This window comes from Aegilops tauschii, chromosome 5, assembly GCF_002575655.3.
Source record: "Aegilops tauschii subsp. strangulata cultivar AL8/78 chromosome 5, Aet v6.0, whole genome shotgun sequence".
Classification (NCBI taxonomy): Eukaryota; Viridiplantae; Streptophyta; class Magnoliopsida; order Poales; family Poaceae; genus Aegilops; species Aegilops tauschii.
Window position 1 is genome coordinate 128,016,074 of NC_053039.3, and position 13,800 is coordinate 128,029,873.

At 47.7% G+C, this 13,800-nt stretch overlaps 2 protein-coding genes across 4 annotated transcripts; one reads left to right on the plus strand and one right to left on the minus strand.

Annotated features, from left to right (window-relative positions):
- Nucleotides 1-1,712: 1,712 nt before the first annotated feature.
- On the plus strand, nt 1,713-3,716 carry LOC109775921 (pentatricopeptide repeat-containing protein At4g02820, mitochondrial). Its single transcript, XM_020334621.4, has 2 exons — nt 1,713-2,173; nt 2,293-3,716. Exons 1-2 carry the CDS (start codon nt 1,901-1,903, stop codon nt 3,550-3,552), a joined length of 1,533 nt encoding a protein of 510 aa, XP_020190210.1. The 5' UTR covers nt 1,713-1,900; the 3' UTR covers nt 3,553-3,716.
- A 496-nt stretch (nt 3,717-4,212) lies between these two features.
- LOC109775922 (uncharacterized) lies at nt 4,213-8,263 on the minus strand. Of its 3 annotated transcripts, none has more exons than XM_020334624.3 (5): nt 8,116-8,263; nt 7,669-7,947; nt 6,091-7,093; nt 5,568-5,801; nt 4,213-4,655 (listed from the first exon to the last, which is right to left on the minus strand). In XM_020334624.3, the coding sequence occupies exons 2-4, from the start codon at nt 7,890-7,892 to the stop codon at nt 5,568-5,570; spliced, it is 1,461 nt and encodes a 486-aa protein (XP_020190213.1). In that variant the 5' UTR covers nt 7,893-7,947; nt 8,116-8,263; the 3' UTR covers nt 4,213-4,655. The 3 variants fall into 3 exon arrangements, with proteins under 3 accessions (XP_020190213.1, XP_020190211.1, XP_020190212.1); XM_020334622.3 differs by having other exon boundaries at nt 5,653-5,801; nt 8,116-8,262; XM_020334623.4 differs by having other exon boundaries at nt 5,653-5,801; nt 8,032-8,169.
- Between the last annotated feature and the right edge of the window lie 5,537 nt (nt 8,264-13,800).

Here is a 13,800-nt window from a genome sequence, read left to right on the forward strand (position 1 = left end):
TGCTAGAAGCAAGGCAATCTATGAGTCCATCTTCCAAAGTCCACAACAAACAATCTCCTTTATAAACAATTTTATAGCAGAATTGTCACAGTCAACAGCGAGCTATTCTCGCCGAGGTCCAGCCCATGCTGCACCAGCACCAGAAAATAGATGGCTACCGCCACCAGCGGGTACTGTGAAGCTTAATGCAGATGGAGTAGTCGCCAGGTCCCGCCGTGGGGGAGCAGTCGCGGCGATTTACCGTGACCAAACTGGTAATTATCTGGGTTCTTCGGCGGTAGTCTTCCAAGGTATAGATGATCCACTTATCTTGGAAACATATTCTTGTCGGGAAGCATTATCACTCGCATACGATCTTGGAGAACCAAATATTTGTGTCGCTTCGGATAGCCAAGGAGTGGTGAACGACGTCAACAACGGGGCAGGAGGTCCCAATGCTGCTATAGTTCATGAAATCTTGAACCTCTGTACTAGTTTAAATTCATGCTCTTTCATACATGAGCGTAGGAATTTTAATTTTGAGGCTCATAATCTCGCCAAATATGCTTGTAATCTAGGTGTAGGCAAACATGTGTGATTGGGCACTCCTCATGACCCAAACCTTGTACGTATGACCTATGTTTTGAATGAATACAAACGGCAAGGTTTCTCGAAAAAAAAACTAGCGATCATCTTCAGAGGAAGTTTATCAAAAAAACATCTTCTTTTTTGCGAAATAAAAAAAATCATCTTCAGAGGAAGATATGCAAGAAATGCTCAAATTGATGAACTTTGGGGAAGGGTTCACTCCAAATCAAGAGGGAAAAGTAGTTAGGGTTTGTGTCGGCTGGGACACGCCGGTTCAGGGCATAGCCCGATTACAATAGATGGGGTTCTCCTTTGGAGATCACCCACTTAAATAGTCTCAAGAAAGTGAAAAGGAAGAAAGCGACATGTCCGGCGAACCACGGTGCTCACGGTAAAACTCAAACACTCAAGTGGCATTCACTAGAGCCGTTCATAGGAGATCCGCGGATGTCGTTGGTCGCCTGCGCGCGAAGCAGTAAGTTGCATTGGCGGCCGTCTGGTGGAAGATCTATGGTGCCTGGGAGGCCCTGGACCTCACGGAGTTCCTCCAGACCAGGGCTACTCACCCGGACGACATCGTTGCTTATTATGGTTTATCTTTGTGGCAATGTCATGGACTCTATGGATGACGCGTAATAAAATGGTGATTGAACGAGTTTTTCCAAGGCATGCATCTGACTCCTTCAAATTCCTTACTTTTCTGCAGCACTGGCACCCACTTTCTAGGCAGCGTGACTGAGATTATCTTGGGCTCATGCTGGATGCGCCACTGGCTACAACGCATCGACTTGCGTCTTTGTAGTGCCGCTTGTCGGCAGTCACTAGGTGGCTTTTTTCCTTATTTCTCTCCTGTTTGTTAGGCATGATTGTGCTCTTGTCCCAGCCGTTATTATGGTTCGAAGTTTGGATGTTGGTTGTATGGACTGTTGATTTATCTATAAAACGGAGCGCGTTGGTGGTGCTGCGCTGGTGGGCAGAGGAAGGCCGTGCGGTGCACAAGTACCGGCTCAACAGCGTCGTGTGCACGAGAGCTTGACAACTAAAACTGTAATGTGTGAATTCAGTTTTTTTGGGGGGGAGGGCGGTCAGACATACGTGTGAATTCAAATAACTTGCCTGATTTTTATTTATTTTTTGAGGGGTAAACAACTTGCCTGATGCAGCTACAGGCCTCTGACATGGGGGTTTTTGTACCCACAGCCCTTTTCTATATGGGCCTGCGATGGGCCTTCCAGTACCAGTCCTGCTGAGAAGTCATCCGAGATAGATTATAATGAATGAAGCCCGTTAGTTCCAAGTGAACAATACTTTTTTCTCCCTATATTGCGAAGCTATGCTCTCCCGCCGGTTAGCGGCCGCCGCCGGCTACGCGAGGCTGCTGTCCGCCTCCGCCCCGGCGGCGTCAACAGAAGGAGTTGGAGGATCGAGTTCCACGGGGGGCGGGGACACGCTGGGGAACCGTTTGCTGAAGCTCATCTATCCGAAGCGCAGCGCGGTGGTGGTGCTGCGCCGATGGGCAGAGGAAGGCCGCCCGGTGCACAAGTACCAGCTCAACCGCGTCGTCCGCGAGCTCCGCAAGTACCGCCGCTTCAAGCACGCCCTCGAGGTACGCGCCATTGCCGCACCGGTGTCATCGCGTTGCACCTAGCTAGCAGCGCGCGCCCGCCACCTGTTTGCCGTATTGCCTGTCGACTTAGACCCCGCCCCGCCCCGCCCCGAATGCAGATCTGCGAGTGGATGAGGACGCAGCCGGAGATGAGGCTGCTGCCGGGGGACCACGCCGTGCACCTCGACCTCGTCGCCAAGGTGCGGGGCCTGGCCAGCGCCGAGAAGTTCTTCGAGGACGTCCCCGAGCGGGCCAAGGGGCCGTCCACCTGCAACTCCCTCCTGCACGCCTACGTGCAGCACGGCGCCCGGGACAAGGCCGAGGCCATGCTCAAGGAGATGGCTGGCGCAGGGTACCTCACGTGCGCGCTCCCGTTCAACCACATGATGTCGCTCTACATGTCGACCGGCGAGCTGGAGAAGGTGCCCGAGATGATCAAGGAGCTCAGGAGGTTCACCATCCCAGACCTGGTCACGTACAACATATGGCTCACCTACTGCTCCAGGAAGAACAGCGTGAAAAGCGCGGAGAAGGTCTTTGATCTGATGAAAGATGACAGGGTGGTCCCTGACTGGATGACCTTCAGCCTGCTGGCTAGCATTTACATCAATGCCGGTCTTCATGTCAAAGGCCGGGATGCGCTTGTGGAGATGGAGAAGAGGGCCTCCAGGAAGGAGCGAGCCGCCTTCTCGTCACTTCTCACCATGTACGCAAGCCTGTCAGATAGAGGTAACTTGGACAGGGTGTGGAGCAAGATGAAACAAACCTTCAGGAAGTTCAGTGACGCCGAGTACAAGTGCATGCTTACTTCGCTTACAAGGTTTGGCGATATTGCAGCAGCAGAGTGCGTTTACGGAGAATGGGAGTCAGAGTCAGGAACTAAAGATTCAAGGATCCCGAACACCATCCTTTCATTTTACATCAAGAATGGCAAGATGGAGAAGGCAGAGAGTTTTCTTCAACACATTGTGCAGAAAGGAGTCAAGCCCAGCTATAGCACTTGGGAGTTATTTGTTTGGGGTTATCTTGGCAACAACGAGAGGACGGACAAAGTTATGGAGTGCCTTAAGAAAGCGTTGTCAAGCTTGGAGAAATGGGAGCCAAACCCACAACTCGTCACGGCTCTTTTTTCGCAGATTGAGAAGAGAGGTGACATTGAAGCTGCAGAGGAGCTCCTCGTTGTGCTTCGAGAAGCAGGCTATGTCACAACTGAGATATATAACTCGGTCCTGCGCACGTACGCTAAAGCTGAGATGATGCCTCTGATAATTGATGAACGAATGGACGAGGATAAGGTCTCAATGGATGATGAAACTAGGAGATTGTTGAAATCGACTAGCAAGTACCCAATTGGTGAAGTTTCAACAATAATGTCTTGAGATGTAATAATAGGTTGTGTTAGATTGGATGCTCCAGGATGTGATGTTTGTTGAGATGACCTGTCATAGTTCATTTGGATTTACAAATCTGAAGCAGAATGATGGCAGGCATAAACTTGAACTAATACATAGCTTGCGTTCTTGGAATTGAATAATTAACAGTCTCTCTGTGTCATCCTTTAGGTATAGCGAAGTACTCCATCTATAAGAGCGTCTAGATCACTACTTTAGTGATCTAAATGCTCTTATATTTCTTTACGGAGGGAGTAATAAACACAGCAAGATTAGTTATGAATCTTGTGGAATTACATAAGTTATATATTTGTATAAAGTGGAACCCTGTTTTAACTGCGAGCAGTACCCTTACATTCAAGTGTAAAGTACCAACTCTGTTCACTTTTATAAGGTGTTGTAGACATTTCAGATAACGTGCAAAACAACTCAATTTCAGTTGTCTGAAACGACTTGTAAAAGTGAACGGAGGGAGTACTAAATTTGTTCATTTCTGTGCTTAAAATACTCATGGGTTTTGTGTATCAAGAGCAAAAAATTGTGCTAATCTGGATAGGTTCATAGGTCAGAAGGATCAATTTGAGGCGGTTGCTAAACGCTGCTCTGCTGTGACGGAAGGAACAAGCTTCCATAATGATTGCAGAAAAGTTAACGGGAAATCATTCATGCTCGATTAAATCGGTGAATGTACGAACTGCTTCTTTCAGAGCTCAAGACAGATCTTATACTCCTACAAAATAAGAAACTCCTGAGTACTTCTCTAGAGTTGGCAGTGTCAACTTGACACAGCAGACGAAGTTGACCAAACGATACATCTGAACTACAAAAATAGGCTATAAACTAAACCAAGCATAACAAAACACCCAAAGTGCTGCGCAAGAAGACATCTATATGCATCAGGGAGATCGGAGCTCCGCAAAGGGCGCTTCTCGTTTCCTAGTAGGCAGGAAGACATCCCAGGCAGTACCAGATGAAGATGCATTTCGCCCATCACTCATTTTGCCCACAACTTGGACATAGAAACAACAAATGCCCTTACGATAAGCCAAAATAGGTTGTCCTCTTTCTTCTGCTGTCCCTTCCCAGTTCTCCTGCAGGTCAGTAAAGCAGAGCATGAGAGAGACAAAAGGTCATGATGCATTGTTGAATATATAAAGTGTGAGTTATCAAACGTTTGCCATGGTTAATCCCATTCCCCTTTTTTTGAGCTGGGTTAATCATTCCTGGGAAAGTAAGCAAGAAGTGATTTGGCATGGTTGACCAAAGGAGAGTAGCTTTATTATAAGTAGTTTGATTTTTTGCTTTTCTTCTTCCTTTGTTTGCACTTGGCAGTCACCACATCTATTTCCTCCAACAGAAAATATGCGATATAGCATTTCACTAACTACCGCCCCACAAAGGATCACATTCCAATGAACCAAACCAAAATTTAAGCAACCAGAAAAGGAAATAGAAAGGGCAAAACTTTTAAAATTCAAATCAGGGCTGTGGGCAAAAGAACCAAACTGACCTACATTGTTGAGCAGCCAGTTTACAAAATTACACTCGTCTTAAAAATGTACAGTTCTGTGTAGGTTTTACTGTGTAGTGTGTACTACAAAGTTTGGCTTTGCAAAAATGTTACACGCTAAAAGTGAAATGTTACTTGATAAAGTGCAGTACCATGAAAATGTTCGGAGGGAGAGAGAGGGAGGGGGGATGCTCGCGCATGGACATAACCACTGCATCATGTGCTACTGACAGAATGCCAAATGCAGTTATCACTAGAGTATCTACTAGCATGCTATTTCGCAGATTGGTCACCTATAGCTGTTCCAAAGCTCCACTTTTGCCTCAATGCACGCTAAGATGTGCAGGGTAACCTCACATGAGTTTATATTATTGTGTGGACTTATTCAAAAGATACCTCTACAGGATGTAAACCATGTAACAAAATGCATGATATAGCTTTAACAGGTACATGAAGATGAGAAACATGATGAATTTTGATTTTTTTCACTTACCTAATATGTTATGGCCTTTTGCGATGTATGCAGAAAATTATAAACAGTAAGCATGCAACGCAATGTCAGAATGCAAAGTGCATGCCTGCTGATCGTTGTTGTCGCACTTATCCCATGTTCATTATTAGCCTTGCTTGCCTCACGCTCTTCCTCTGTGATGCCAGATACTGATTTCTTGAATTCACTTACATCTTTCTCTACCGTGTTGTGGTTGTATTCCTTTTGCAGAAAACCCTGAAAAGATGCAGAATAATATGACTTGGACATACCAAAATTTGCAGTAAATGAATTACAAGAAAAAAGGGTCCAACCAAAAGTAAACAATGTGCCATTTGAGGACATAGAATAAATCAGTAAACACAACAATGTCAGAGGAGAGATAATGGTCACTGGAAGATAAGTGATTCCATAAAGGCTATGATACATTGATACATACAACCATACAATCTTATCGCATGATTATGCACAGTTTAGTAAAGACGGTCAAATTCTTGCAGAAACCTACATAGATTTATGGACTAACCTTTGTATCCATTGCTGGTCGAGAAGCAAGATCTTCTGACTTTTGTTGTTCGTTAGGGCTGGCACCAAGCAGTGGTTGCTCAACCACATCATGATGATCAATGGACACAGCTGATTCTACTGTTGCTGCACTTGTATTCGAGGTATAAGCATCCATTTGAGTTGCAGGTGTTGCAGATCTAAAGTGGCCATCTGAAATCTGAACAACTTCTGTCTTGATACTTGCTGTTTCAGGTACTATCTCATGCTCCTGTATAAGGATCTGATCTGTCTGAAGAACGCCATTTTCTGAGCAAACAATAGCCTCATCAACAGCAGTATTAGTTGTGACATCACAATCGTCAGGTGATGTCACATGCTCATGTAGAAGTGCACCATTTGTTTGAGAAACACTATGTTCTGGGGAAGGAGTGACTTCATCAGTGATGCTACTGGTTGTTTCCTCATGCTCATCCCCTGCATTGTTGAGCTCAATTTCCTTATGCAAATCAGAAACATGAGCAAGAGATGGGGCTTGCATCTCAGAACTATTAGTCTGAGACTCACTTGGTTTCCCACGAAAGGCTTCGTCTTGTTTCTCAAGGTTTGGCTCCAAGCATGTTGCATCTGCTACATTCCCATTTTGGAGAACACTGTTCAGAATACCAGATTCCAAGATATCAGATGAGGTCGGTAACTGTTGAGTGCTGATGAAATTCGTTTGCAATGAAAATGCTTCATCCTTGTCAGACATTTCCAGCACATAATCTTTGTTGCCATGATACCCATCAGACATATCTAATATCTCTATGTTGTCTTGGCCCAATTCATGCCTATTTGATAATTCTGAAGAATCAGGGCAATCCTCAAAACTCAACGTCTTAGCATTCAAGTCACCAGGGCCAAGAACTCTGTTCTCTTGGATGATATCTCTCATAATTTCACGGACTATATAATATGATCCTCCAACTTCCTTGTGTGTAAGATTGACTGAAGGAAATTTCCCGTTGTTTGAAACCCGATACCTGAAATGAGACGAAAGCAGCGCCAATTGGATTACTACAAGGAAATGAAAAACTCGACATGCACAAAGCACATATGATGAAACAGGGAAAACTGGTTTGCTCATATCTTTAACCTCTATAAAATCTTTGTGCAAAACGAGTCTAAAGAGAAAGACACACTCCCTCACCCTCGCATTCCAATCAGATAAACCAAAATGCAAAAATAAGAACAGTGGATAAAATCGTAGTCTAGATCACGCCACAAAAAAAACATAATCAAAATCATAGAACATATAGGTTAAATCATGATTCTAAGAAACAATGCGCTAGAAAAGTAGGCTTGCGACGCAAACTTCCTATAAAGGTTGCAAAACAAACTAACAACAGTCGCAAAGCGTGTGAACTAAGTCCTAGTAACAAACAGAGGGCACCAAGAAGGACATAGAACAAATGTGTGAACTAAATCCTACTGGCAACTTCATTTTAACACCAACAATCAGAAGGATGAGCATGTTGATTAGACGGTACAGGCCTACACACACAGAATTCAAAACTACAAGTAACTGTGGCGAGAGGGAAAGAGAAGGGGGCAGTACGTGTCGACGAATGACTCGACCATCTCCCTCCGCTCCTCCTTGGTCTTCCTCACCCGTGGCTTCTTCTCCTGCGCCTGCACGCAGCACCGCACCGTGCCGAGCCCCTGGGACCTGCCCGAGGAAGCAGAAGACGACGACGAAGGGTAGGGCACCCCGCCGCTGCATCTCCCCAAGACGGACGCCTGGGCGCCGACGACCCAGGTCACACTCCCGGTGGCCTGCATCCTCCTCGCAGACAGCAAAAATCACCACCGCCCTAGGCGCACACACCGCCCGCACCTGCGGCGAAACAAGGCACATGAGAACCGGAGGAGCCACCACCAGAGAAAGGGGGGAAGAGGAAGAAACGCGACACCACCCCACCCAGAGAAGCGAGAAAGTGGGGGCGCGGGCGGAACGGAAGGAGGCCGGGAGAAAGGAGGGAGGCGGAAATGGCGGGGGTGTCACCTGGGGGGTTTTGATAAGCCCTAGCGCGGCGTGGGGTGGGAAGGAGGGAGGCGGAGGAGGAGGCGCCGGCGGAGAAGGGGGGAGGGGAATGGAAATGAGGGCGCGTAACCCGACAAGATTGGGGTTTTAGGAGGGGACGGGACGGTCGCGGTCCAGGATCTCCGCTCCTCAATCCTCGTCCTAGGTTTTCTCCGGCGCAGTAAAAATAAAATCTAGATTTGCTATATCCCACAAAATAACCGTCGATATGCGGGACCGGAATAAAAAATCAATCCAACCAGGGCCCGACACGTAAATTTTTTTTTGCGGTGACCTTCATATTTTGGCCCACGTCCGCCAAATCTCCTGTCCCTCCTTTCCGTTTTGCCGCTCCCTCTATCCAACGCGCGATTTGATGGGAGGGAAGCTTCCTCCCCTTCTGCGCGGCCCCTCCGCGTCGTCGCCGCCGTCAATCCCTCCAGCCCCATGCTGTCTCGCCTCATCGCGCCCCCCAAACGCCGCCATGGAGACAACCCCTGGCCAACGTTTTCCATGCGTCGGCCACCCAATCGGCGCCGCCTCGTCTCCCTGCCGCTCTCGCAGTCATGTTCCTCGTTGTTGCGCCTACTCCTCCCCCCACCGGCGTGAAGCAGAAGCGGCAGAGCAGCCACGTCGTCCATGGAGAGTGATCGCCGCCGCGCCAACTTCTGCCGCGACCGTGAATCCTCTCGTCGCGGTCGCCGGCTCGAGGACGACCGCCTCCTCCACCCCCTCCGTGGAACGGCCAAAGATGCAAGCGAAGGGCCCAGAGAAGAAGAAGGCGGCGGCGTGAGGAAGGGCCCTGCCTCCACCCCCTCCGGCGTGCCCCACGATCCCGTCAACTCCACGGCGTCCGCAACGTGCTCGATCAAGCATCGGAGAGGTAAAAAAACCCTTGCTTCGGTGAACTTTGTGATGCGAGCATCCCACAGTCATCCCCATGGACCTACCTACATCTCCCACGACACCACTTGGACCAATGACAAGAGCTCGAGCAAAAGCTATCAAAACTAAGGTGAACTCGCTCCTCTCCGAACTACCACTTTCTACATATGGGACATGGCTACTACCTCAAGCGGAGACCCTATGCGTGATCAGGTACTTGGAGGAAAGCCATGGAGCAGCTACACCCAACGGGCAAGACGGCGAGGACACCAAGTACAAGGACCAAGAGAACGTGCTGCCAGGAGTTCTACAGCCACCGGACGACCAAACCTCACCGGACGTCCGACGCGTGAAGCACCAGCCCGCCAGCCAAGTCCCAGCCTGCGATAGCTACAGCGGTCGGATGACCGACACGGACCAGACGTCCGACACACCCCAGCGACCAGACGACCGAGCTCCTCCGGACATCCGATGTCACCCAACAGAAGGGAAATTATCGGAAGTCCGAGACCTCCGGACGACCGACGACCAGAAGATGGATCACCGTCGAAAATCCGACGCCACCTGATCCGAGCCGAAATGTCGGACGTCCGACCGTTTCCGAACGTCAGTCGTCCGACCGTTGTAGACGTCCGGCCCTCGCGAAATGTCGGACCCTCACGAGCCACCAGACGTCCGGCAGCGTCCGGACAACCGACGCCTGTCTGTGCACAGTGTGTTGGGCCGAGGCCCATGTACCCTTTCGTGATCCTAGACTATATATACTCCTCCTCCGCCCTCTTTCTAGGATTAGCATAGGTTTAGCTCATTTTAGAGATAGAGCTTTGCTCATCCATTCGGTTCTACTCCATCGAGAGACCAGGGCCTCTACAGAGAAGATCCACCGATTGGATTCAAGACCCCTCATGGGAAGATCCCTCGAGACCTCCTCTCGGAGAAGAACTCGCTACCGATTATATCGTCCTTTGTTGCGTTTGCATCTTGTCTCACTCTTTATGTTCATGGATCAAGCACATGTGTGATCTCTCCCGTTGATTTGAGTGTTTCTCCTCGTGTTCATCGTGTTCTTCGTAGGATCCACTCCATTTTGTGAAAGATCGGCCTTAGGGTATCCACCCTACATCACTTTGATTGAACTTTGCTTCGGTTTCTTAGTGTTTCAGCCATCGGATTTGGTAGCTACCCCATTCATACATCATATGTCGAGTTGTTGGAGGAGAATGAGGTGGACTTGAGTGTTCCACTTGATGATTTTGAATCGGTCATGCAACCGAAGGTTGAAGCCGAGGTTGAGGAGGGGGTGACGGCGATGATAGACTATAAGAGCTTGAGGAGGAGGAGTTTGATGCTAGCCAAGCAAAATTTAGAAAAAGAACCGACAATTACACGGAGACGGAGGACGTTTGCTTGATTCAAGCATGCGAGAGTGTGTCTCTTAATGCGGTGACCGGAAAAGACCAAAACGGCAAGAAGTGTCGGCAACACACCAAGGATAAAAATCATAAGCTCTTGCCGTTCGTGTCGAGCCGTACCTTGTAATCAATCCAAGGTCGGTGGGTAACGATGAAGAAAACATGGAGTTGTTTGAGTAGTTGCTTGGAGAAAGTGAGAAATGCACCTCCAAGTGGATGCATGATCGATGACTATGTGAGTTTGTTGTGTTTGTATCTCATAGTTTTATGATCTTGTTTTTTTATGACAAGTTGAGCTCACACTTGTGTCTTTTCCAGATGTAGGATTGCATTGCAATGAAATGTTCAAGCAAAGCCCGAGTTTCAAGGGCGAGCCATTTGTGCTTGGACATTGTTGGCTCTTGCTCAAGGATAGTGAGAAATGGAGCTTGAGGGACAAGGAAGCTCCTCCAAAGAAAGGTGCACTCAATAACTTGGAAGACAATGATGATAGTGATGATGCACCAGGGGAGAAACAAGTGCAAGCCAGATGGAAATAAGGAGAAAGAGAGCGTGAAGAGGTCGGACGAAGCATCTACTTTGAGGGGGCAAATTAGTGACATGGTGAAGGACAAAGAAACTATGTGCTACTTGTGAGCTGCGTTGGGATTTCCCCAAAGAGGAGAGGATGATGCAGTACAACAGAGATAAATATTTCTCTGAGTTAAGAACCAAGGTTATCAATCCAGTAGGAGAACCACGCGAAATCACGTTAGCAGCACCTACACACAAAAGAGCAAATACTTGCACCCAGCGCGACCAAGGGGGTTGTCAATCCCCTTGGCGCTTATTTGCAAGGATCAAATCTGATAGTGATAGATAGATAAAATAAAACACACAAAAAGATAACAGCGAGAAAAATTGCAGCAAGTTACTTTTGGATTTAATATATGATAAAGGTAGACCCGGGGACCATAGTTTTCACTAGAGGCTTCTCTCTCAAACAAAAAGCATACGGTGGGTAAACAAATTATTGTTGGGCAATTAATAGAAAAGCGCATAGCTATGACGATATTCAAGGCAATGATCATGTATATAGGCATCACGTTCGAGACAAGTAGACCGACTCCAGCCTGCATCTACTACTATTACTCCACCCATCGACCGCTATCCAGCATGCATCTAGGGTAATAAGTTCCATGAAAAATGGAGTAACGTCTTAAGCAAGATGACAAGATATAGACAAAGTAAACCCAAGCAATATGAATAAACCCCGTCATTTTCCCCTTAATGGCAACAATACAAATACGTGTCGTGTCCCCTTCTGTCACTGGGATTGAGCACCGCAAGATTGAACCCATTACAAAGTGATACGTCCATTTTGCATTATGCTTTTATATTGATATTTATTGCCTTATGGGCTGTTATTACACATTATATCACAATACTTATGCCTTTTCTCTCTTATTTTATAAGGTTTACATGAAGAGGGAGAATGCCAGTAGCTGGAATTCTGGGCTGGAAAAGGAGCAAATATTAGATACCTATTATGCACAACTCCAAAAGTCCTGAAACTTCACGGAGAATATTTTTGGAATATATAAAAAATATTGGGCGAAGAAAGTACCAGAGGGGGGCCACCTGCCATCCACAAGGGTGGAGGGCGCGCCCCCTACCTTGTGGGCCACCTGGCAGGCCCCCGACACCCATCTCCTGCTATATGGTGTGTTTTGACCTGGAAAAAATCAGAAGAAAGCTTTCGGGACAAAGCGCCGTCGTCTCAAGGTGGAACTTGGGCAGAACCAATCTAGGGCTCCGGCGGAGCTGTTCTGCTAGGAAAACTTCCCTCCTGGAGGGGGAAATCGAAGCCATCGTCATCACCAACGATCCTCTCATCGAGAGGGGGTCAATCTCCATCAACATCTTCACCAGCACCATCTCCTCTCAAACCCTAGTTCATCTCATGTATCCTATCTTTGTCTGAAAACCTCAGATTGGTACCTGTGGGTTGCTAGTAGTGTTGATTAATCCTTGTAGTTGATGCTAGTTGGTTTATTCGGTGGAAGATCATATGTTCAGATCCATAATGATAATTAATACTCCTCTGATTATGAGCATGAATATGCTTTGTGACTATTTACGTTTGTTCCTGAGGACATGGGAGAAGTCTTGTTATAAATAATCATGTGAATTTGGTATTCGTTCGATATTTCGATGAGATGTATGTTGTCTTTCCTCTAGTGGTGTTATGTGAGCGTCGACTACATGACACTTCACCATGATTTGGGCCTAGGGGAAGGCATTGGAAAGTAATAAGTAGATGATGGGTTGCTAGAGTGAGGAGCTGATTTGGATCCATATGTTTATGTGTTTCTTCGTAAGGGGCTGATTTGGATCCATATGTTTCATGCTATGGTTAGATTTATCTTAATTCTTCTTTCGTAGTTGCGGATGCTTGCGAGAGGGGTTAATCATAAGTGGGAGGCTTGTCCAAGGAAGGGCAGCACCCAAGCACCGGTCCACCCACATATCAAATTATCAGAGCAACGAACGCGAATCATATGAGTATGATGAAAAATAACTTGACAACAATTCCCATGTGTCCTCGGGAGTGCTTTGATTTATATAAGAGTTCATCCAGGCTTGTGCTGGGGAACGTAGTAATTTCAAAAAAATTCCTACGCACACGCAAGATCATGGTGATGCATAGCAACGAGAGGGGAGAGTGTTGTCCACGTACCCTCGTAGACCGAAAGCGGAAGCGTTTAACACAACGCGGTTGATGTAGTCGTACGTCTTCACGATCCGACCGATCAAGTACCGAACGCACGGCACCCCCGAGTTCAGCACACGTTCAGCTCGATGACGTCCCTCGAACTCCGATCCAGCCGAGTGTTGAGGGAGAGTTTCGTCAGCACGACGGCGTGGTGACGATGATGATGTTCTACCGACGCAGGGCTTCGCCTAAGCACCGCTACGATATTATCGAGGTGTAATATGGTGGAGGGGGCACTGCACACGGCTAAGAGATCAATGATCAATTGTTGTGTCTATGGGGTGCCCCCTGCCCCCGTATATAAAGGAGCAAGGGGGAGGCCGCCGGCCAAGGAGGAGGGCGCGTCAAGGGGGGAGTCCTACTCCCACCGGGAGTAGGACTCCTCCTTTCCTTGTTGGAATAGGAGAAGGGAAGGGAGAAGGAGAAAGAAGGAAGGGGGCGCCCCCCTTCCCTAGTCCAATTCGGACTAGTCCATGGGGAGGGGTGCGGCCACCCTTTGGGGCCTTTCTCTCCTTTCCCGTATGGCCCATTAAGGCCCAATACGAATTCCCGCAACTCTCCGGTACTCCGAAAAATACCCGAATCACTCGGAACCTTTCCGAAGTCCGAATATAG